Raw genomic sequence first — 21871 nt, 5'->3', positions numbered from 1 at the left:
AGCATTTGTGTGTGACTCTGTGTGCACATATGTTTTCATAACCCTTGGGTAGATAGGTACCTAACAGTGGGATTATAGGTTTTATGAAAAGTTTTGTGTATAACTTTTTAAGAAATTGCCAAATTGTTTTCCAAAATAACTAAAACATTTTACATTACCGCAAGCAGTGTATTCATGGGTGCAGGTTCTCCACATCTTTGTTGATACTTGGTACTGTCAGCATTTTTTTTTTTTTTTTGAGACAGAGTCTCACTCTGTGGCCCAGGCTGGAGTGCAATGGTACAATCTCAGCTTACTGCAACCTCTCCCTGCTGGGTTCAAGTGATTGTTCTGCCTCAGCATTCTGAATAGCTGGGATTACAGGTGTGTGCTACCATGCCTGGCTAATTATTGTATTTTTAGTAGAGGTGGAGTTTCATCATGTTGGCCAGGTTGTTCTCAAACTCTGACTTCAAGTGATCTGCCTTTCTCGGCCTCCCAAAGTGCTGGGGTTACAGGCATGAGCCACTGCACCTGGCCAATCTTTTCTTTCTTTCTTTTCATTTTATTTTTATTTATTTATTTTTTAAAGACCGGGTTTCACCAGGTTGGTCAGGCTGGTCTTGAACTCCCGACCTCAGGTGATCTGCCTGCCTTGGCCTCCAAAGTGCTTGGAATACAGGCGTCAGCCACCACGCCCGGCCTCTTTGTTTTTTTTGAGACAGGGTCTCACTCTGTTGTTCAGGCTGGAGTACAGTGGCATGATCACAGCGCACTGCAGCCTCAACCTCCTGAGCTCAAGTGATCCTCCTGCCTCAGCTTCCCAAGTAGCTGGGACGACAGGCATGTGCCACCATGCTTGGCTTGCCATGTTGCCCAGGCTAGTCTTCAACTCCTGGACTCAAGCGATCCTCCTGCCTTGGCCTCCCAAAGTGCTGGAATTACAGGTGTGAGCCACTGCACTTGGTCTAGTCTTTTTGACTGTAGCTGTTTCAGTAGTGTGTAATGGTATCTCACTGTAGTTACACTTTGCATTTCTCAGATGACTAATCATATTGAGCATCTTTATGTACATATTAGTCATTTGTAAACCTTCTTTGCTGAAATGTCTGTTCAGATCTTTTGTCCATTTTGTAATTTATTTATTTATTTATTTATTTTTGTTTTTTTAAAGACGGGGTTTCACCACGTTGGTCAGGCTAGTCTTGAATGGGTGATCCACCCGCCTTGGCCTCCAAAGTGCTTGGATTACAGGTGTGAGCCACCACGCGTGGCCTTTTTTTTTTTTTTTTTTTTTTAAAGCAAAGATATGATTTGTAGGTATTTTCTCTCAGTCTGTGGCTTGTCTTTTCTTCCTTAGTGGTAGTTTTATTTATTTTTATTTTTATTTTTTGAGACAGTCTCACTCTGTCCTTCAGGCTGGAGTGCAGTGGCGTGATCTTGGCTCACTGCAACCTCCGCTTCCTGGGTTCAAGTGATTCTTGTGTCTTAGCCTTCTGAGTAGCTAGGATTACAGATGCATGCCACCACACCCAGCAAATTTCTTTGTATTTTTAGTAGAGACAGGGTTCACCATGTTGCCCAGGCTGGTCTTGAACTCATGAGCTCAGGTGATCCACCTGTCTCCGCCTCTCAAAGTGCTGGGATTCCAGGTATGAGCCACCATGCTCAACCTATTTTTATTTTATTTTTTAGAGACAGGGTCTAGCTTTGTTGCCTGGGCTGGAGTACAGTGGTGCAATCACAGCTCACTGCAGGCTTGAACTCCTGGGCTCAAGCAATTCTCCTGCCTCAGCCTAACAAATAGCTAGGAATATAGGCACACACTAGTACAACCTGCTAATTTCTTTGGTATATAGAGATGGGATCTTACTACATTTGCCTAGTTTGGTCTTGAACTCCTGCTTTAGCATCCCAAAGTGCTGGAATTATAAGCCACTGCACCCAGCCTGTGGTGCCTTTTTAAAAATTTTATTTTATTTTTTTTGTGTGCTAGGGTTTCACTCTGTCACCTAGGTTGGAGTCTAGTAATGTGATCATGGCTCACTGCAGCCTGGACTTCCCAGGCTCAGGCAGTCCTCCTGCCTCATCTTCCTGATTAGCTAAGACCACAAGCACAGGCTACCATTCCCGACTATTTTTTTCAATATTTGTAGATGTGGGGTCACATTATGTTGCCCAGGCTGATCTTGAACTTCTGGGCTTAAGCCCTTCTCCTATCTCAGCTTCCTAGAGTGCTGGCATTACAGGCATGAGCTGATGTGCCCAGCCTCTGGTGGCTTTTGAGGTGGAGAAGTTTTTAATTTTGAAGTCCAGTTTATCAAGTTTTCTTTTATGGGTCATACTTTCATTGTCATATGTAAAAAGTATGTAATACAAAGTCATGAATATTTTGTTTTCTTCATGGAGTTTTATAGGTTTGGCTCTGTCTTTTTTTTTTTTTTTTTTTGAGATGGAGTTTTTCTTTGCTGCCCAGGGTGGAGTGCAATGGTGCGATCTCAGGGATTACAGGTCCCTGCCACCAAACCTGGCTGATTTTTGTGGTATACATATATATATATATATGGTAGAGACGGTTTCTTCATGTTGGCCAAGCTGGTCTCAAATTCCTGATCTCAGGTGATTTGCCTGCCTTGGCCTCCCAAAGTGCTGGGATTACAGGCATGAGCCACTGCTCCCAGCTGGCTCTTACATTAGGTCTGTGATCCATTTTGAATTCATTTTTGTGTATTGTGTGACATAAAGATTTAACATCATTCTTGTCTCCCAACGTTAATTAACATGACTATTCTTTTCCCCATGTAATTGTCTTGACATGTTGATAAAAAAATCAGTTGACCATAAATATAAGGGTTTGTTTCTGAACTCAGTTTTTCCATTGTTTTATGTCTATCCTTAAAATAGAACCAACTATCTTGATTACTATAGTTTTATGGATTTTTGAAGTTGTGTGAAGTCCTCCAACTTGGTAGTTCTTTTTTTTTTTTTTTTTTTTTTTTTTTTTTAAGATGCAGTCTCACTCTGTGGCCCAGGCTGGAGTGCAGTGGCACGGTCTTGGCTGCAACCTCCGCCTCCCAGGTTCAAGCAATTCCCTGACTCAGCCTCCCAAGTAGCTGGGATTACAGGCGCCTGCTACCAGGCCCAGCTAAGTTTTTGTGTTTTTAGTGGAGGCAGGGTTTCACCATGTTGGCCAGGCTGGTATTGAACTCCTGACCTCAGGTGATTGACCTGCCTCGGCCTCCCAAAGTGCTGGGATTATAGGCATGAACCGTCACGCCTGGCCTGATCAGCTTATAACTCTACAGAAATGCCTGCTGAGATTTGATAGGAACTGCATCGGCCTGATCAGCTGTTAATTCTACAAAAAATGCCTGCTGAGATTGGATAGGAACTGAGTCTATGAATTTGGTGAGAATTTACATCCTAAAATATTGAGTCTTCCACGCCACATAGATGGAATGTTTCCCTGTTTATGTAGCTCTTTACTTTGTCTCAGCAATATTTTGTAATTTACAACGTACCTGTCTTTCTTTGTTAAACTTATATCTAAAATACTTTACTCAGGCCAGGTGCAGTTGCTCATGCCTGTCATCCTAGTGCTTTAGGAGGACAAGGTGGGAGGATCACCTGAGGTCACGAGCTTGAAACCAGCTTGGCCAACATAGCGAAACCCCGTCTCTACTAAAAATACAAAAAATAGCCAGGTGTCATGGTGTGTGCCTGTAATCCCAGCTACTTGGGAGACTGAGGCAGGAGAATTGCTTGAACTTGGGAGGCGGAGGTTGCAGTGAGCCAGGATTGTGCCACTGCACTCGAGCGTGGGCAACAGAGTAAGACGTGTCTCAAAACGAAACAACAAAAAATATTTTACTCTTTGTAATGCTATTCAGAATGGAATTGTTTTGTTAATTTCCTATTTGGATTCTGCTTTGCAAATGTATAGAGATATAATTGATTTTCATATGTTGATCTTACATCTTGCAGCTTTGCTGATTTGGGAATTAGCTTAAATGGGGGTGTGTGTGTATGTGTATTTCTTTGGATTTTCTATATACATGATCATGTCTTCAAATACAGGTAGTTTTACTTACTCCTTTCTAATCTGAATGCCTTTTATTTTTCTTGTTAATTGCTCTGCCTAGAACCTGTAGTACAATGTTAAGTAGAAGTAGTAAGAGTGGACATCCTTGTCTTATTCCTAATCTTAAGGAGAAAACATTCTTCACTGGCAAGCATGATGTTAACTGTTTTTTTTTTTTTTTCCTGTACATTCCTTTTCTCAGGTTGAAGAAGTTCCTTACTACTTAAAATTTTTTTAGTGTTTTTATCATGGAGGTGTTTAATTTTGTCAAATGCTTTTTCCTGCATCTATGAGATAATCATGTGCTTTTTATTCTAATGATAACAGTATGTAACATTGATTTTTAGAACGTTAAACCAACGTTGTATTCATTCCTGTGATAAATCCCACTTGGTCATGGTGGATCATCCTTTTTGTAAGGTGCTGGGTTCTGTTTGCTAGTTTTTTTGTTGAGTACTTTTGAATCAATATTAGTAAGAGACATCGGCCTACCGTTATCTTGTGATGTTTTCTTTTGGTTTTGGTATTACATTAATTCTTACCTCATAGAATGAGTTGGAAGGGTTGCCTCTGTGAGGTAGGTTCACTATGACTGTGAGGTAGGTAAACTTCTTAGAAATTTGTCTGATTTCAGTAAGACAGACCACTCACACAAGTTACTTGAAGTGCTTGGCCACATCTATTGTTTTTTGACTTTTTCTTTTGAGACAGAGTATTGCTCTGTCACCCCAGGCTGGAGTGCAGTGGCATGATCTTGGCTCACTGCAGCCTCTACCTCCTGGGTTCAAGCAGTTCTCCTGACTCAGCCTCCGAAATAGCTGGGACTAGAGGTGCATGCCACTATGCCTGGCTAAATTTTATATTTTTAGTAGAGAAACGATTTTACCTTATTGGTCAGGCTGTTCTCGAACTCCTGACCTCCGGTGACCCACCTGCCTTGGCCTCCCAAAGTGCTGGGATTACAGGTGTGAGCCACTGCACCCAGCTGTTTTTTTGACTTTTTAATTATGGCCATTTTTGCAGGAGTAAGGTGATACCTCACTGTGGTTTTCATTTACATTTGCCTGATAGTGATGTGAGCATTTTTTCACATGTTTTTTGGTAAGTTGTATATCTTCTTTTGTGAAATGCCTATTTACATCCTTTGCCCACTTTTTGATGGGATTATTTTTTCTTGCTGATTTGAGTTCCTTATAGATTTTGGATACTGGTCCTTTTTCGGATGCATAGTTTGCAACTATTTTCTCCCATTCTGTGAGTTACCTCTTTGCTGATTATTTCTTTTGCTGTACAGAAGCTTATATTAGGTTTATATTAGGTTCCATTTATTTTGTTTTTGTTGCATTAGCTTTTGGGGTCTTAGTCATGAATTCTTTGCCTAGGCCAATGTTCAGAAGAGTTCTTCCAATGTTGTAGATTTTTTTTTTTTTTTTAAAGAGACAGGGTTTCACCATGCTGGCCAGGCTGATCTCGAACTCCTGACCTCCGGTGATCCACCCGCCTGGGCCTCCCACAGTGCTAGGATTACAGGCATGAGCCACTGTGCCCAGCCGATCTTGTAGAATTTTTATGATTTCAGGTCTTATATTTAAATTTTCGAAGTCTGGTAATGCGATGCCTTCAGCTTTGTTCTTTTTGCTTAGTATTGCTTTGGCTGTCTGGACTCTCTTTTTGGTTACATGTAAATTTTAGGATTTTTTTTCTAGTTCTGTGAAAAATGATGATGGTGGTGGTGGTATTTTGATGGGAAATGCGTTGAATCTGTAGATTGCTTTGGGCCATAATCATTTTCACAATATTGATTCTTACCTCCATGAGCATGGGATGTATTTCCATTTGTTTGTGTCACGTATGATTTCTTTCAGCAGCATTTTACAGTTTCCCTTGTAGAGATCTTTCATCTCCTCGGTTAGGTATATTCCTAGGTATTTTATTTTTCACAGCTGTTGTGGCTGTTGTGAAAGGGATTGAGTTCTTTTTTTTTTTTTTTTTTTTTTTTTTTTTTTTTGGAGACAGAGTTTTGCTCTTGTTGCCCAAGCTGGAGTGCAACAATGAGGCAATCTTGGCTCACTGCAACCTCTGCTTCCCAGGTTCAAATGATTTTCCTTCCTCAGCCTCCTGAGTAGCTGGGAGTACAGGCTCACTCCCCACCATGCCTGGCTAATTTTTTGTATTTTTAGTAGAAATGGGGTTTCACCACATTAGCCAGGCCGGTCTCAAACTCCTGGCCTCAGGTAATCCACCCACCTCGGTCTACCAAAGTGCTGGCATTATAGGTAGGAGCCACCACCCCCTGCCAAAGGGGATTGAGTTCTTTCTTTCTTTCTTTTTTTTTTCGGTTTGCACCTTCTGGCAGAGATTGAGTTCTTGATTTGATTCTCACCTTGGTGGTTGTTGGTGTACAGCAGTGCTATTGATTTGTTTACATTAATTTTGTAACCTGAGACTTGACTGAATTCCTTTATCAGATCTAGGAGTCTTTTGGATGAGTCGCTAGAGTTTTCGAGGTATATATGATAATATCACGGATAAATAATACTAGTTTTATTTCTTCTTTTCCACTTTGGATGCCCTTTATTTCTCTTGCCTGATTGCTCTGGCTAGAATTTCTGGTTCTATGCTGAATAGTGGTGAAAGTGGGGATATTTGTCTTGCTCCAGTTCTCAGGGGGAATTCTTTGAACTTTTCCCCATTCATTATGATGTTGACTGTGGGTTTATCATATGTTGGTTTTGTTATTTTGAGATAAATCCCTCCTCTACCTAGTTTATTGAGGATTTTTTGTCATAAAGAGATGCTGGATTTTATCAGATGCTTTTTCTGCACCCATTGAGATGATCATATGGTTTTTGTTTTAAATTCTGTTTATGTGATGTATCAAATCTATTAACTTGTGTATATTAAACCGTCCCTGCATCTCTGGGATGAAACCCACTTGATCATGTTGTATTATCTTTTTTGATGTGCTGTGGGATTTGGTTAGGTAGTATTTTGTTGAGGATTTTGGCATTCATATTTATCAGAGATACTGGTCTGTAGTTTTCTTTCTTTCTTTTTTTTTTTTTTTCCTACAAAACACTTAGTGTCTATGTAGTTTTCTTTTTTTAATGTTTCCTGCTTTTGGTATTAGGGTGATACTGGCTTCATAGAAGGATTTAAAAAGGATTCCCTCTTTATTAATCTTTTGGAATACTTGCAGTGGGATTGGTACCAATTCTTTGAATGTCTGGTGGAATTCAGCTGTGAATCCATCTGGTCCTGGGCTTCTTTGCTCTTGGCAGTTTAAAATTACTGATTCAGTCTCACTGCTTGTTTTTGGTTTGTTCAGGGTTTCTATTTCTTCCTGAGTTAGAGGATTGTATGTTTCCAGGAATTTATCCATTTTCTCCAGATTTTCCAGTTTGTGTGTGTAAAGATGTTCATATTAGTCTCATGATCTTTTGTAATTCTATGATACTGGTTGTAATATTTCCAGTTTCATTTCTAATTGAGCTTATTTGGATCTTTTCTCTTCTTGGTTAGTCTCATTAATGGTCTATCAATTTTGTTTATTTTTTCAAGGAACCAAATTTTTATTTTATTTTATTTTTTTGGCTTAAATTCCTTTAGTTCTGTCTGCTCTGATCTTCATTATTTCTTCTGTCGGCATTGGGTTTAGTTTGTACCTGCTTCTCTGGTTCATTGAGGTGTGTCAGTAGGTTGTCAGTTTGTGTTCTCTCAGACTTTTTGATCTGTATATTAAACACTATGAACTTTCCTCTTAGCATTACTTTTGCTATATCCTGAGGTTTTTATAACTTTTGTCATTACTATCATTTATCTAAAATTTTTTATTTTTATTTTTAATATTTTTTATTTTTTTAAAACGGAGTTTCACCATGATGGCCAGGCTGGTCTTGAACTCCTGACCTCAGGCGATCCACCCACCTTGGCCTCCCAAAGTGCTAGGATTACAGGCGTGAGCCACCGCACCCGGCCTTTTTATTTTTTACTTTTTTTTTTTTTAAGATGGGTATCTAAAATTTTTAAATTTTCATCTTATTTATTGTTAACCCAGAAATCATTCAGGAGCAGATTATTTGATTTCCATTTATTTGTATAGTTTTGAGCACTTCTTTTGGAGTTGATTTTTAGTTTTATTCCACTGTAGTCTCAGAAGATATTGGATATGATTTCCATTTTCTTAAATTTGTTGAGACTTGTTTTTGTGGCCTGTCATACAGTCTTATCTTGGAGAATGTTCCATGTATTGGTGAGAAGACTGTATATTCTGCAATTGTTCAGTAGGATATTCTCTAAATATCTGTTAAGTCTCTTCTAGGGTATAGTTAAAATCCACTGTTTGTTGAGTTTCTGTCTCAAGAAAGACAGTCTAGTGCTGTCAGTGAAGTATTGAAGTTCCCCATATTAGTGTTGGTATTTCGTTTCCTAGGTCTAATAGCAATTGTTTTATAAATCTGGCAACTCCAGTATTAGGTGAATACAAATTCAGTATTGTAATATCTTCTTGTTGGATTGTTCCTTTTATTATTACATAACGACCTTCTTTGTCTTTTTTTGCTGTTTTTGCTTTAAACGTCTGTTTTGTCTGATATAAGAATAGCTGCTTCTGCTTGTTTTTCGTTCCCATTTGCATGGAATATCTTTTCCCACCCATTTACCTTGAGTTTATATGAATCCTTAACATGTTAGATGAATATCTTGAAGACAGCAAATACTTGGTTTGTGTGTGTGTGTGTGTGTGTGTGTGTGTGCGCGCGCGTGCGCACGCACATGTGTGTTTCAGTTCGCCATTCTGTATCTTTTAAGTGAAGCATTTAGGCCATTTACATTCAACATTAATATTGTGATGTAAAGTATTATTCTATTTATCATTTTTGTTGCTACTTTTGTAGTTGTGTTATTGTTTTATAGGTCCTGTGAGTTTTATGCTTTCAAGAGGTTTTATTTTGGTGCATATTGAGCTTTTGTTTCAAGATTTGGAACTCTTCTTCTGAAGAGTAATGCTGGTTTGGTAGTGGCAAATTTCCTTAGCCTTCGTTTATCTGGAAATGACTTTATTTCTTCTTCATTTAGGAAACATAGTTTTGCTGGATGCAGAATTCTTGGGTGACAGTTATTTTGTTTAAGGAGGCTAAAGATAGAACCCCAATCCCTTCTAGTTTGTAAGGTTTCTGCTGAGAAATCTGCTGTTAGTCTCATAGGTTTTCCTTTATAGGTTACCAGATGCTTCTGTTGCACAACTCTTAGGATTCTTTCCTTCATGCTGGCTTTAGATAGCCTGATGACTATGTGCCTTGGTGATAATCTTTTTTTGAGACGGAGTTTCGCTCTCGTTACCCAGGCCAGAGTGCAATGGCGCGATCTCGGCTCACCGCAACCTCCGTCTCCCGGGTTCAGGCAATTCTCCTGCCTCGGCCTCCTGAGTAGCTGGGATTACAGGCATGCGCCACCATGCCCAGCTAATTTTTTGTATTTTTAGTAGAGACGGGGTTTCACCCTGTTGACCAGGATGGTCTCGATCTCTTGACCTCGTGATCCACCTGCCTCGGCCTCCCAAAGTGCTGGGATTACAGGCGTGAGCCACCGTGCCCGGCCTGGTGATAATCTTTTTGCAGTGAATTTCCCAGGGGTCCTTTGAGTTTCTTGGATTTGTATATCAAAATCTCAGGCAGGGCCAGGAAAGTTTTACTCAGTTGTTCTCTCAAATAATTTTTCTAAACTTTTAGCCTTCTCTTCTCTCTCAGAAACACCATTATTTTTAGGTTTGGTTGTTTTCCATAATTCCATATTTCTTGGAAATATTTCATTTCTTTTTTCTTTCTCGAGATAGGGTCTCACTCTCTTGCCCAGGCTGTAGTACTGTGGCATGATCTCTGTATCCTGTGCTCAAGCAATCCTGCCACTTCTGCCTCCTGAGTAGCTGGGACTACAGATGCATGCCACCATTCATGGCTAATTTTTATATTTTTTGTAGAGATGGGAGTTTGCTTCGTTGCCCAGGCTGGTCTCAAGTAATCCATCTGCCTTGGCCTCCCAAAGTGCTAGAGTTACAGGCATGAGACACTGTACCCAGCCTATTTCTTTTGATTCTTTTTTTGACATGAGGGTTCACTCATGTTGCCTAGGCTAGAGTGCAATGGGGTGATCTCAGCTCACTGCAAGCTCCGCCTCCCAGGTTCAGTCATTTCTCCTGCCTCAGCCTCTCAAGTAGCTGGGATTACAGGTATGTCCCACCATGCTAGATTTATTTTGTGTTTTTAGTAGAGATGGGGTTTTTCCATGTTGGTCAGGCTGGTCTTGAACTCCCAACCTCAAGTCATCCGCCCACCTCGGCCTCCAAAGTGCTGGAATTACAAGGGTGAGCCATTGTGCCTGGCCTGTTTATTCTTTATATCTGTATAGAAAACTTTTCTTTCATGTTCTGAATTGTTTTTTAAATTTCTTTGTTACTTTTCACCTTTCTGTGGTGTCTTCTTGAGTAGCTTAATAAACAATCTACTGAATTCTTTATCTGATTATTTCAAAGATTTCATTTTGGTTTGGATCCATTGTTGGGGAGCTAGTGTGATCTTTTGGGGGTATGATAGAACCTTGTTTTGTCTTATACCAAAATTACGTTTCTGGTTTCTTCTTGTTTGTGTAGAATATTTCTCCTAATTCTTTTGAATTTATTTTTGATTTGGCTGTTCTTAAATTTCTTTTTCCTCCCCACTAAGGATGTGACTTTAATATATATAATGTATTATAGCCTAATGCGATTTAAGTTAATTTTTTTTTTTTTTTTTTTGAGACAGAATCTCGCTCTGTCACCCAGGCTGGAGTGCAGTGGCGTGATCTTGGCTCACGGCAACCTCCACTTCCCTGGTTCAAGTTATTCTTCTGCCTCATCCTACGTAGTAGCTGGGGCTACAGGTGTGTCCTACCACACTTGACAATTTTTTGTAGAGATGGGGTTTCACTGTATTAGCCAGGATGGACTCAATCTCCTAATCTCGTGATCCACCCGCCTCGGCCTCTCAAAGTGCTACAATTCCAGGTGTGACCCACTGTGCCTGGCTGCCTAATGTGATTCTTGATGCTTTTAGGGCGAAGACTGTATGAGTTCCTTGGCTATAGAGAGTGTTTGTATGATGGCTTCCTTAGATGTTGGTTGTATTTATATTTTTTAAGACAGAGTTTTACTCTGTTGCCCAGGCTGGAGTGCAGTGGCATAATCTCTGCTCACTGCAACCTCCACCTCCTGGGTTCAAGTGGTTCTTCTGCCTCAGCTTTCTGAGTAGTTGGGACTACAGGCGTGCACCAACACACCTGGTTAATTTTTTTATTTTTAGTAGAGATGGGGTTTCGTGATGTTGGCCACGCTTGTTTCAAACTCCTGGCCTCAGGTGATCCTCCTGCCTTGGCCTCCCAAAGTGTTAGGATTACAGCTGTGACCCACTGCTCCCAGCCTGTATTTAATAGGAATGTGCTTGATGTGTGGGCAAGGTCAGTGTCTCCTATGGGGTTAAAATGGAAAGGTCTCTTGAAGCTTATCTCACCCCATGGTGTGCACTTTTGTATTTATTTAATTTTTCCCCAGTATTTTATTTACTAAGTTGATGGTTAAGGCTTCAGGCCAGTAGGGGAGGTGTCCCTGGGTAGGAACCAGTTGTAGCTAAAGCAAATGGGTAAATGCAATACTCAGTAGGGCAGAGGTTCCAGCTTTGGTGAAGGTGGCTGGGGGAACTCTCAATTAGATGTAGTGAGGGTCTTATCAGGTGGAGGGGTGGGAGCCACATCAGCTCCCCCACCAGGCCAGTAGGAAAGCTATTCACCTTCCAGACTTACTCCTGCCCTAGTATTCCAGTTATTCGGATCAGACAGGCACCTCTTTTCATCTGTAGTACTGTTGCTCTTCCACATAGAGAGGAATTGTGACTCTGCCTCTCATGCAAGCTTGAACTTAGGCGGGAAGTGGGGGTGGGGGAGTTCCTCCTGTGGGATGCAGTCACTCTGAAGTGTTCCAGGAAGCCTGTCTACAGGTGCACCTATGCCAAGCTCCTGTGGAGAAGCCCCAGCTGTCTGTAGTGTTGGACAAGGTGGGAGAGAAAATACCTTCTCTAAGACTCTTCATAAGCAGCAAGGCTGCCTGATTGTTGGGGGCAGAGCTGCAGGCTTTAGCTGCTGAGCCCAGCACTGCAATTGTGTGTCTGCTGAAAGGAACTTCCCATCAGTGGAAAGATCTGGGACTCAAGGCCTGCCATCCAAATTCTTTTGTCCCACTGGGTATTCTCTTGGAGTGGTGCTCTCCTACTTCCCTTAGGATTAGGAGTTCCTGAGAGCCAGGTTACGCTGACTGCTATTGTTCTTCGGGTTCTAGCCACCCAGTGGGGCTGCCCAACTCCAGGCTGGTACTGGGGGATGTCTGCAAGAGATCCGGTGATGGGACCTGTCCTCAAGTCTCCCAGCAAGGAATATACTAACACCAGCACTGATGGGAGTGGCAGGGGAGTAAGGTAGACTCTGAGATTCCTTGGTTATAGAACGCATTAGTGTGCTGGCTTTCTTGAATGCTGGTTATAATAGTAGTGAACTGGTCACGTGGACAGACTCAGCACCTCCTGTTTAGTCAGGGCTTTGCAGGCAGTGTTGATAGCTTAGGTTGTGCAGTAGTTTTCTCTTTTCTGTTCACAGTGCTATTCTACCTAGAGATGCTGTAATGGACTGTGTTGGTTGGCGTCCAGGCAGGAGGTAACATTTACAAAAGAGCACCAGCTGCAGTAGTAGCAGTGGGATTTGAGCTTGTCCTGTGTTTCCCAGGGGAGGTATTCTCGTTTCTCAGGTGACAAGTGAGACCATAAAGCTGCCAAAAGTTTCTGTCTTTTGTGTTAAGTAACCAGATGGGTGGAGGGATACAGTCAGGTGGGGGCTGGGTCAGGTGGGTCTATACTCTGACTCTCCATTCGTGGGGGAAGCTGTGGCTCCTGTGGGAGGTGGTTCTCAGGTCACTGGGGTAATGTTCCAGAGAGGAGTGTAACTGCCTCTGCTGCACAGAAGAGTCCCCACAGGAAGTGGGGAGTAGCAGGTGGCACTAAGCCTCACCCAGATCCCACACAGAAAGACGGATCTCTCTCCTGTGCTCTGCTAGCAGTACCGGGCTAAGTTCCAGCCTGCCTGGGCTCAGAACTCAAACCTGCCCCAGGCCATAAGCTTTCCCTGTGGGAAAGCAACTGTGGCTTTCAGGCCATGCCCCTCCCAGTCCACCTGCAAGGCCGGGCACCTGGTCCTGCACTCGAGGTTGCATTGCACTTTCCCCTGCCCCTGGCGGGTACGGGTTCTGGACAAGGGAGTTTGTCCTCACTCAGTGTGTGTCTCAGAATTCATTTGGGAGATTCTTTAAAACTGTGACCACTACCTGAGCTTGTTGGCTGACTTCCCCAAGGTCCCCTTTGAGATACAATAAAGAATGGCTTACCTTGGTCTGCACTGGAGACTGGGAATGCCTGCAAGGCACTTCCTGCCACTGATTCTACTTGTGTATTTCTTACTGCTCCCTAAATCAGTTTTGGCCCTGGCTAAGGTTAAGGCCTTCCCCAGTGGCCTGGATTTTCAGGTTCCCCAGTAGGAACCTGAAAGCAGCCTCTCCCCATCTCGCACTCTGAAGACTTAGTTTTTCGCCTGTCTTATGGTGTAGGATGCAGACTGCCACTTCTTTAAAAGGTCGATGGATTGTTTCAGTTTTCCTGCTGAGTTCCCATGTTGCTTCTTGGAAAAGGGTCTCAATACATTATTCTGTGACTCTCAATACATTATTCTGTTCTTCCATGTGGGAGAGGCATGCTAACACTGCCTCTGATCTGCCATCTTGGTGGGCAGGGGGTGGGAGGGAACCAAAACCTCTCAAGGTATTTTTTAACTTCTCTTGTAGATTATTCTTTTGCCTGTTGCTTATTTACAAGTGTTTTGATTAATTTTTACATATTTGTGAATTTTTCAGTTTTCCTGTTGTTATTGAATTATAGTTATATTCCACTGTGATCAGAAAAGATGTTTTTTGTGATTCCAATCATTTTAAATTTAAGATTTGTTTTGTGGATTAATGTATGGTCTTTCCTGGAGAATATTGCATATGCACTTGACAAGAATGTATACTCCGTTGTTGGGTGGAGTTTTCTCTGTAGGTCTTTTATATGTGTTTATAGTGTTGTTCAGGTGTACTGTTTCCTTATTGATCTTCTGTCTGGTGGTTCTGTTAGAAGTGAGGTGTTAAATCTGCAACTATTGTGCACCTATTTCTTCCTTTAATTCTGCTAACTTTTGGTTTGTGTATTTTTGGGCTCTTGTTGCTTCACAGATTTTGGGGCTATGTTAGGTATGTATTTTTTTTTTTTTTTTTTTTTTTGAGACAGAGTCTCATTCTGTCGCCAGGCGCCAGGCTGGAATGCAGTGGCACAATCTCGGCTCACTGCAACCTCCGCCTCCTGGGTTCAAGCAATTCTTCCGCCTCAGCCTCCCAAGTAGCTGGGACTACAGGTGCATGCCACCACGCGTAGCTAGTTTTTTTATTTTTAGTAGAGACGGGGTTTCACCATGTTGGCCAGGATGGTCTCGATCTCTTGACCTCGTGATCCGCCTGCCTCGGCCTCCCAAAGTGCTGGGATTACAGGCTTGAGCCACCGCACCTGGCCTGGTATGTATGTTTTTATAACTGGTATATTTTTTAGATGTATTGAACCTTTTATCAGTATGTACTATTTTCGTCTCTAGTAAGTTTTTCATTTAAAGTCTCTTTAGTCTGCGTAATATAGCCACCTAGGCTCTATTTTGGTTACCCTTTGTGTGGAATTTTTTTTTTCCATCCTTTACCTCTTTGTGTCTTTATATATAAAATGAAGCTCCTGTAAACAGCATACAGATAGATTCTGTTTTTTTAAATCCAATCTGTCAATCTGTATCTTTTAATAGAAGAGTTTAATCCATTTACACTTACTGTGATTGCTGAAAAAGGAGGATTTACTTATGCCATTTAGTTATTTCTGTATGTGTTTTGGTTTTTTTATGAGTCACTTCTTCCATTATGGCATTGGGGTGGTGGTATTTAGTTGAGTTGTTTGCCTTTTTAATTCACTTCTGTCATTTTATTTTTTTATTTTATTTTTTTGAAACGGAGTCTTGCTCTGTTGCCTGGCTGGAGTGCAGTGACGTGATCTCGGCTCACTGTAATCTCCGCCTCCTGGGTTCAAGCAATTCTCCTGCCTCAGCCTCCTAAGTAGCTGGGACTACAGGCACGTGCTAACATGCCCAGCTAATTTTTGTATTTTTTAGTAGAGACGGGTTTCACCATGTTGGCCAGGATGGTCTCAATCTCTTGACATTGTGATCCGCCTGCCTCGGCCTCCCAAAGTGCTGGGATTGCAGGCATGAGCCACCGTGCCTGGCACACTTCTTTCATTTTCATTATATTTTAAAGTTTGTTTTCTTAATGGTTACCTTGGGGATTATAATTAATATCTTAAACTAGTTGGAAGAATGCCAGGTATGTATGTTTTTTAGCTTTATTAGTATATAAACACATTGCTTCTATAAATCTCCATCTTTCCTTTTTTTTTTTTTTTTTTGAGACAGAGTTTCGCTCTTGTTTCCCAGGCTGGAGTGCAATGGTGCGATCTTGGCTCACCGCAACCTCCGTCTCTTGGGTTCAGGCAATTCTCCTGCCTCAGCCTCCTGAGTAGCTGGGATTACAGGCACATGCCACCATGCCCAGCTAATTTTTGTATTTTTAGTAGAGAGGGGGTTTCACTGTGTTGACCAGGACGGTCTCGATCTCTTGACCTCGTGATCGACCCGCCTCAGCCTCCCAAAGTGCTGGGATTACAGGCTTGAGCCACCGCGCCCGGCCATCTTTCCTTTTTTATATTGTTGTCATAGATTATATCTTTTTACATAGTATACTCATTAACAGATTTGATTGTTTCATTTATTTGCCTTTTGTTTTTTGTTTATTTTTGTAAATTTTATTTTACGTGCAGACTCCTCTGCCTGAGCTGCCACTGATGAGAGGAGCTGCACAGTTGCCTTTTATATCACTTAGGAAAAAAACATTACAAACCAAAGTACAACACTACTTTTATATTTACCTAGGAAGTTACACTTATTAGTGTTGTTTATTTTTTTATCACTGTTTTCATGTTACCGTCTAATATCCTTTTATTTCAGACTAAAGGACTCCCTGTAGCATTTCTTGTATGGCATGTCTATTGCAAATGAATGCTGTCAGCTTTGTTGACTTGGAAATGTCTTTAATGTTTTCTTCATTCTTGAAGGATAGTTTTGCTGGTTATAAAGTTACTGATTGACTAGTTGTTTTGTTTCAAAAATTTTTTTTTTTTTTTTTTTTTGAGACGGAGTTTCGCTCTTGTTACCCAGGCTGGAGTGCAATGGCGTGATCTCAGCTCACCGCAACCTCCGCCTCCTGGGTTCAGGCAATTCTCCTGCCTCAGCCTCCTGAGTAGCTGGGATTACAGGCACACGCCACCATGCCCAGCTAATTTTTTGTATTTTTAGTAGAGACGGGGTTTCACCATGTTGACCAGGATGGTCTTGATCTCTTGACCTCATGATCCACCCGCCTCGGCCTCCCAAAGTGCTGGGATTACAGGCTTGAGCCACCGCGCCCGGCCCCCAAATATTTTTTCTTTTCCTTCTTTCTTTCTTTTTTTTTTTCTGAGATGGAATCTTGCTCTGTTGCCCAGGCTGGAGTGCAGTGGCACAATCTCGGCTCACTGCAACCTGGGAATGATCACTTTAGTTCCCAGGTTCAAGCAATTCTCCTACCTCAGCCTCCTGAGTAGCTGGGATTACAGGCACCTGCCACCATGCCCAGCTAATTTTTATATTTTTGGTAGAGACAGGGTTTTACCACTTTGTACCAGGCTGATCTCGAACTCCTTAGGTGATCTGCCTGCCTTGGCCTCCCAAAGTGCTGGGATTACAGGTATGAGTCACTGTGCCTAGCCTTTTTTTTTTTTTTTCTTTTTGAGACAGAGTCTTGCTCTGTTACCCAGGATGGAGTGCACTGGTGTGATCTCCACTCAATGCAACTCCATCTGCTGGGCTCAAGTGATTCTCCATCCTCTGCCTTCTGAGTAGCTGGGACTGTAGGCATGCACCACCATGCCTGGGTAATTTTTGTATATTTTGTAAAGGCAGGGTTTCACTATGTTGCCAGGTGGGTCTTGAAATCTTGGACTCGCCCAATTCACCTGACTTGGCCTCCCAAATAGCTGGGATTACAGGCATGCATCATGTAATCTCAGCCTTCTTTCAATGCTTTATTTTGTTTTTATTTTTGTTTTAGACACAGGGTCTTGCTCTGTTTCTCAGAAAAGAGTGCAGTGGCATGATCATGGCTTATTGCAGCATTGACCTTGTAGGATCAAGCAGTCTTGCTACTTCAGTCTTCTGAGTAGCTAGTAGAACACCACTATGCCTGAACAATTAAAAAAAAAAAACCTTTTTTTTTTTTTTTTTTTTTTTTTGGTTGAGATCAGGGCTCACTATGTTGTCCAGGCTGGTCTCAAACTCCTGGCTTCAAATGATCTCCTGCATCAGTCTCCCAAAGTGTTGGAATTACAGGTGTGAGCTGGTGCACCTGACTTTTCAATACTTTAAATATGTCCCATTGTCTTCTGGCTTCCATGGTTAATCTTACTGAGGACGCTTGGACATGATGAGTTGCTTTTATCGTGCTGTGTTCAAGTTTCTCTCGTGTTTGTGTTTTGACAGTTTGACTGTAATTTATCTGAGTGTAGGTCTCTTGAGTTCATACTACTTAGAGTTTGTTGAACTTGTTGGGTTTGTATATTTATGTCTTTCATCAAATGTGGGAAGTTTTCAGTAATTATTTCTTCAGATCTTTTATCTGACCCTTTCAAAGTTCTTCTGGGATTTCTATAATGTATATATTGGTATGTCTGTTGGTTTCTCACAGGTCCCTCAGGCTGTATTAATTTTTCTTTTTCTTTTTTCTGGTTCCTCAGACTGGAAAATCTTAATTTTTTTGTATTCCAGTTCCCTGATCCTTTTTTCTGCTTGCTTAACTCTGATGTTGAACACCTGAAATGAATTTTTCATTTCAGTTATTGTACTTGTCAACTCTAGGCTTTCTGCTGGGTTCTTTTTTTTTTTTTTTTAATAATTTTTATCTCTTTATTGTATTCTTATTTTGTTCAGACATTGATTTCCTGATTTCCTTTAGTTTTTTTCCTCACAGTTTTCTTTAGCACATTGAACATATTTAAGACAGTTCATGTGGCATCTTTGACTGTCCAGTATCTGGGTTTTTTCAGAGGTGATTTTGTTAAATTATTTTTTTTCTTGTGAATGGGCCATAGTTGCTTATGTCTTTGTATGATTTGTAATTTTTTGTTGAGGATGGGAAATTCTGAATATTGTGTTTGGAAGTTTGGAAGTCTAGTTCTTCCACTCTTCAGGAATTACTGATTTTTGCTGATCAACTTCTTGATCCATCTGTCTGAACTTTTCCAAGCTGTTTTTTGCAAAGAGTGTGTTCCTTATTGAATATGGAAGTTTTGGTTATAGTGTCCCTGTGTTTAACCAGCAATCTGACAACAATTTCCTTAAATGTCTGTCTCCCAGAATGGGTAGAGGGGTGCAGAACAAATCACCTTTTTAAATCCCTTGGTGGCTGGGAAGCTGCTTGAGGCCATCAGGGATGAAACAATGTCCAGCCTCTAAGCTTGGCCCCTCAGCCATCAAAAGCAGTGGTCAGCAATCAAAACACACAACGTTGATTTTTCAAGGTTGAGAAACCAAGATGCAAGGTCCTCCTTTCCCAGTCTGTCACCAGCCAGCTACACCAAGAACGTCCTATGCCTACCTGCCATGGGCTGTTGGCTGGGGGATTATAACAGCCATGTTATTAATAAATGTGAAGTTCACTGAAATTTACTTGCTGCTTTATCAAACTCTCCTCTGGGCTCTGAAGTGTTTGACTAGACTCCAGAGTTCAAAAATAGTTGCTTTAGACAGTTCCTATCGGCTGAATAGTTGTTTAGATCTCAGAATCCTGAAGCTTCCTATTCTCTCTTCCATGATGTCACTCAGCTCTTTTATGGTAAGAATATAGTTTTAGTGTAGCATTTTAATTTCTGGGGTTTTAGCTGTATTTTTAAGGTTATTTTTAGTAGTTGCTCTAAGGATTACTATATATATCTTAATTTATCACAGTCTGCTTCAAATTAATACTGACTTAATTCTGGTAAAATATAGGAACTTTGTTCCAATGTAACTTCAATTTTGCCCCCTTCATTTGTGCTTTTATTGTTATATAATACTCAAAATAGTGTTAATTGTTGCTTTATAACAGGCTTGTCTTTCAAAGTATTAAGAAAAGAGAGAGAACAATATGCAGTATTTATAATTACATATTTAGCATTTTCAGCACTCTTAGTTGGTTCTTGTAGATTTGAATTAGTCTGGTGTTATTTTCTTTCACCCAGTAGGACATTCTGAGCTGGTATGGGCAATGGTGGCAGCCTTGGGTAAGAATGCCACAGGCTGTCACTGTTTTTGTGTCAACTTTAGCAGTTTTTCATGAATAAACACTTTGTAATTTGTTACATTTGGGTCATTTTTAGAACCCCGAAGTATTCATTTTTGACAATGTCATCCAGTCATTTTTGGGGGAGACAATTTTCTGAACTCTTCACTCTGCCACAGCTGGAAGTCTTCCTATCTACCATGATATTTTTGCAGAGACTATAGATTACATTTTGCACTGTCCTTAGCTGTGTAGAGATTGGGCTTAGAGCCAAGGCAGGCTGAAAAGGGAACCTACTTTTCCTAAGCTGATGGGACTTAGGAGGAAAGGGGTTAGAAGGAGGGCAAAGAGTAATTGCGCCTTTATTATCGCCTGGGTCTTTGAGCCCCCACATCGTATCTTTCCTAGGAGGTGGCCTAAGGCTTAGTCCTTCACAAGACAATGTCCTTATGGAGGCTTTCTGGCTCCTTCTACCTCCCTCTCTCCTCCTTGCCTTGTCTGGGGGTGGGCAGAGTAGACATGGGGTAGTCAACATCAAGAAGCACTTGCTTTGTAGCCTTGCCTAGTGACTGCTGTGTGCCTTCTGTGGAGGATGTGGAGGGACTCAAAATAGAGATAATGGCACCAGGATAAGTGTTGGCTCTGCACATTCTGCATGAGGTTTTCATTCTTCTTTTGGACAGTTTTACACTGACGGGGGCTTTGTGTTTGGAGCTAGGGTGAGGATGGTGGGACACTCTGTAGCTCATGCCCTTAGTGAAGGTTTTAGGGAGCTGCTACCCAGGAGGGGAAAGGAGAGAAAATACTTGCCTCAGAGAGTAATAAGCTAACCATCCTACCAGTTACAGGGAAGAAAATACCCATATAATTCTTTTTTTTATTTTTTTTTTTTTTTTGAGACGGAGTTTCGCTCTTGTCACCCAGGCTGGAGTGCAATGGCGCGATCTCGGCTCACCGCAACCTCCGCCTCCTGGGTTCAGGCAATTCTCCTGCCTCAGCCTCCTGAGTAGCTGGGATTACAGGCACAAGCCACCATGCCCAGCTAATTTTTTTTGTATTTTTAGTAGAGACGGGGTTTCACTATGTTGACCGGGATGGTCTCGATCTCTCGACCTAGTGATCCACCCGCCTCGGCCTCCCAAAGTGCTGGGATTACAGGCTTGAGCCACCGCACCCGGCAATTCTTAAAGAACTTTACTGATTAGGTCTGTTGTCTCCTGTATAGAATTTCTGTGGGGAAAAAAGCCAAATGTTACCTTATTGTTGCCTTTATCTTTCTGCAGATAATGCCTCAAACATCTCTGTAACTAGATGCCTTTGCTTTTCTCTTTTGCAGAGGAATGTTACGGCATCCGGAGTCATCCCTCAGATTTCTCTGATCATGGGCCCATGTGCTGGTGGGGCCGTCTACTCCCCGGCCCTAACAGACTTTACGTTCATGGTAAAGGTAAGAAAGAAGGGCCTGTTTCTGGTGCCCTTTGAGGTTTGTGTAGGTCGTTACCTGCAGTAAAAATAATTCCTGACCCAGATCTAGGTTGTTTTCTGCATTCTCATTGGCTTTCAGCATAGTGATGATAAGGTGTTAGTGGAGAGAAGGTTTTGGCATGAAATCTGTAGCTTGGGGTTCAGTGTCAGGGGTGCTTATGTACTTCATTGGTGGGTGATTTTACTTGTTGATTTGAATTGCAAATGATTTTCATGTAATCAAAGGATCCTGTCCTCCGACCAGATAGATGACTGTTTAGCGAATCCTGTTCAAGAAGTTTCTCATGGAAGGCTTTTCTATAATCTGTTTATTGTGAAGTTGTTTCTGATGTTTCACCTTTATTTCTTCAGCTCCTTACCATTTTATTACATTGTGTCCATAATGGTAATGGATAAATCCGATCTCACACTTCATTTTGAGAGGCACATATCTTTATCACATTACTTTAATGGAATTATATTTTTAAAGTAATTAAAAAAGAAGTCTATGTGAACTTATGCATGAATAATTACCATTAATCTCAAAATTTTCTTTAAAAAAAATCAGCCTTTCCTTCTTAGAATATTAATAAAAGATAACATTGGATGCCAAGACAGAAAGGTTGGGGGGAAAAAGTAATGATAGCCATCCAACATGAGGAGAGGAATTCTAGACGGGTTGTAAATGGGAATCCCTTTGTTGTTGAGGGAAGTTAGGCAGTAGGAATTCAAATGTTTCACAAAGTGCTTACCATTGTGACCCAACTATTCTGTTCTTAGTGACTTATTGAAAGCAGTGTAAG

General features: G+C 41.3%; 1 protein-coding gene across 6 annotated transcripts in view; it reads left to right on the top strand.

Moving 5' to 3' along the window:
• Window positions 1–21871, top strand: part of PCCB (propionyl-CoA carboxylase subunit beta) — a 99475-nt gene that overhangs the window by 16048 nt on the left and 61556 nt on the right. For all 6 annotated transcript variants that reach the window (XR_012519242.1, XR_012519241.1, XR_012519240.1 and 3 more), the window contains one exon: window positions 20941–21051. Coding sequence is in view for 3 of the 6 variants with exons in the window: in XM_074405884.1 (XP_074261985.1) it covers window positions 20941–21051 (111 nt within the window). In the remaining 3 variants the exon portion in view is untranslated. The remainder of the gene's footprint in view (window positions 1–20940; window positions 21052–21871) is intronic.

This window comes from Saimiri boliviensis, chromosome 9, assembly GCF_048565385.1.
Source record: "Saimiri boliviensis isolate mSaiBol1 chromosome 9, mSaiBol1.pri, whole genome shotgun sequence".
NCBI classification, from domain to species: Eukaryota; Metazoa; Chordata; class Mammalia; order Primates; family Cebidae; genus Saimiri; species Saimiri boliviensis.
Note: the sequence above shows the minus strand (reverse complement) of the source record. Positions and strands in the feature narration are given on the sequence as shown.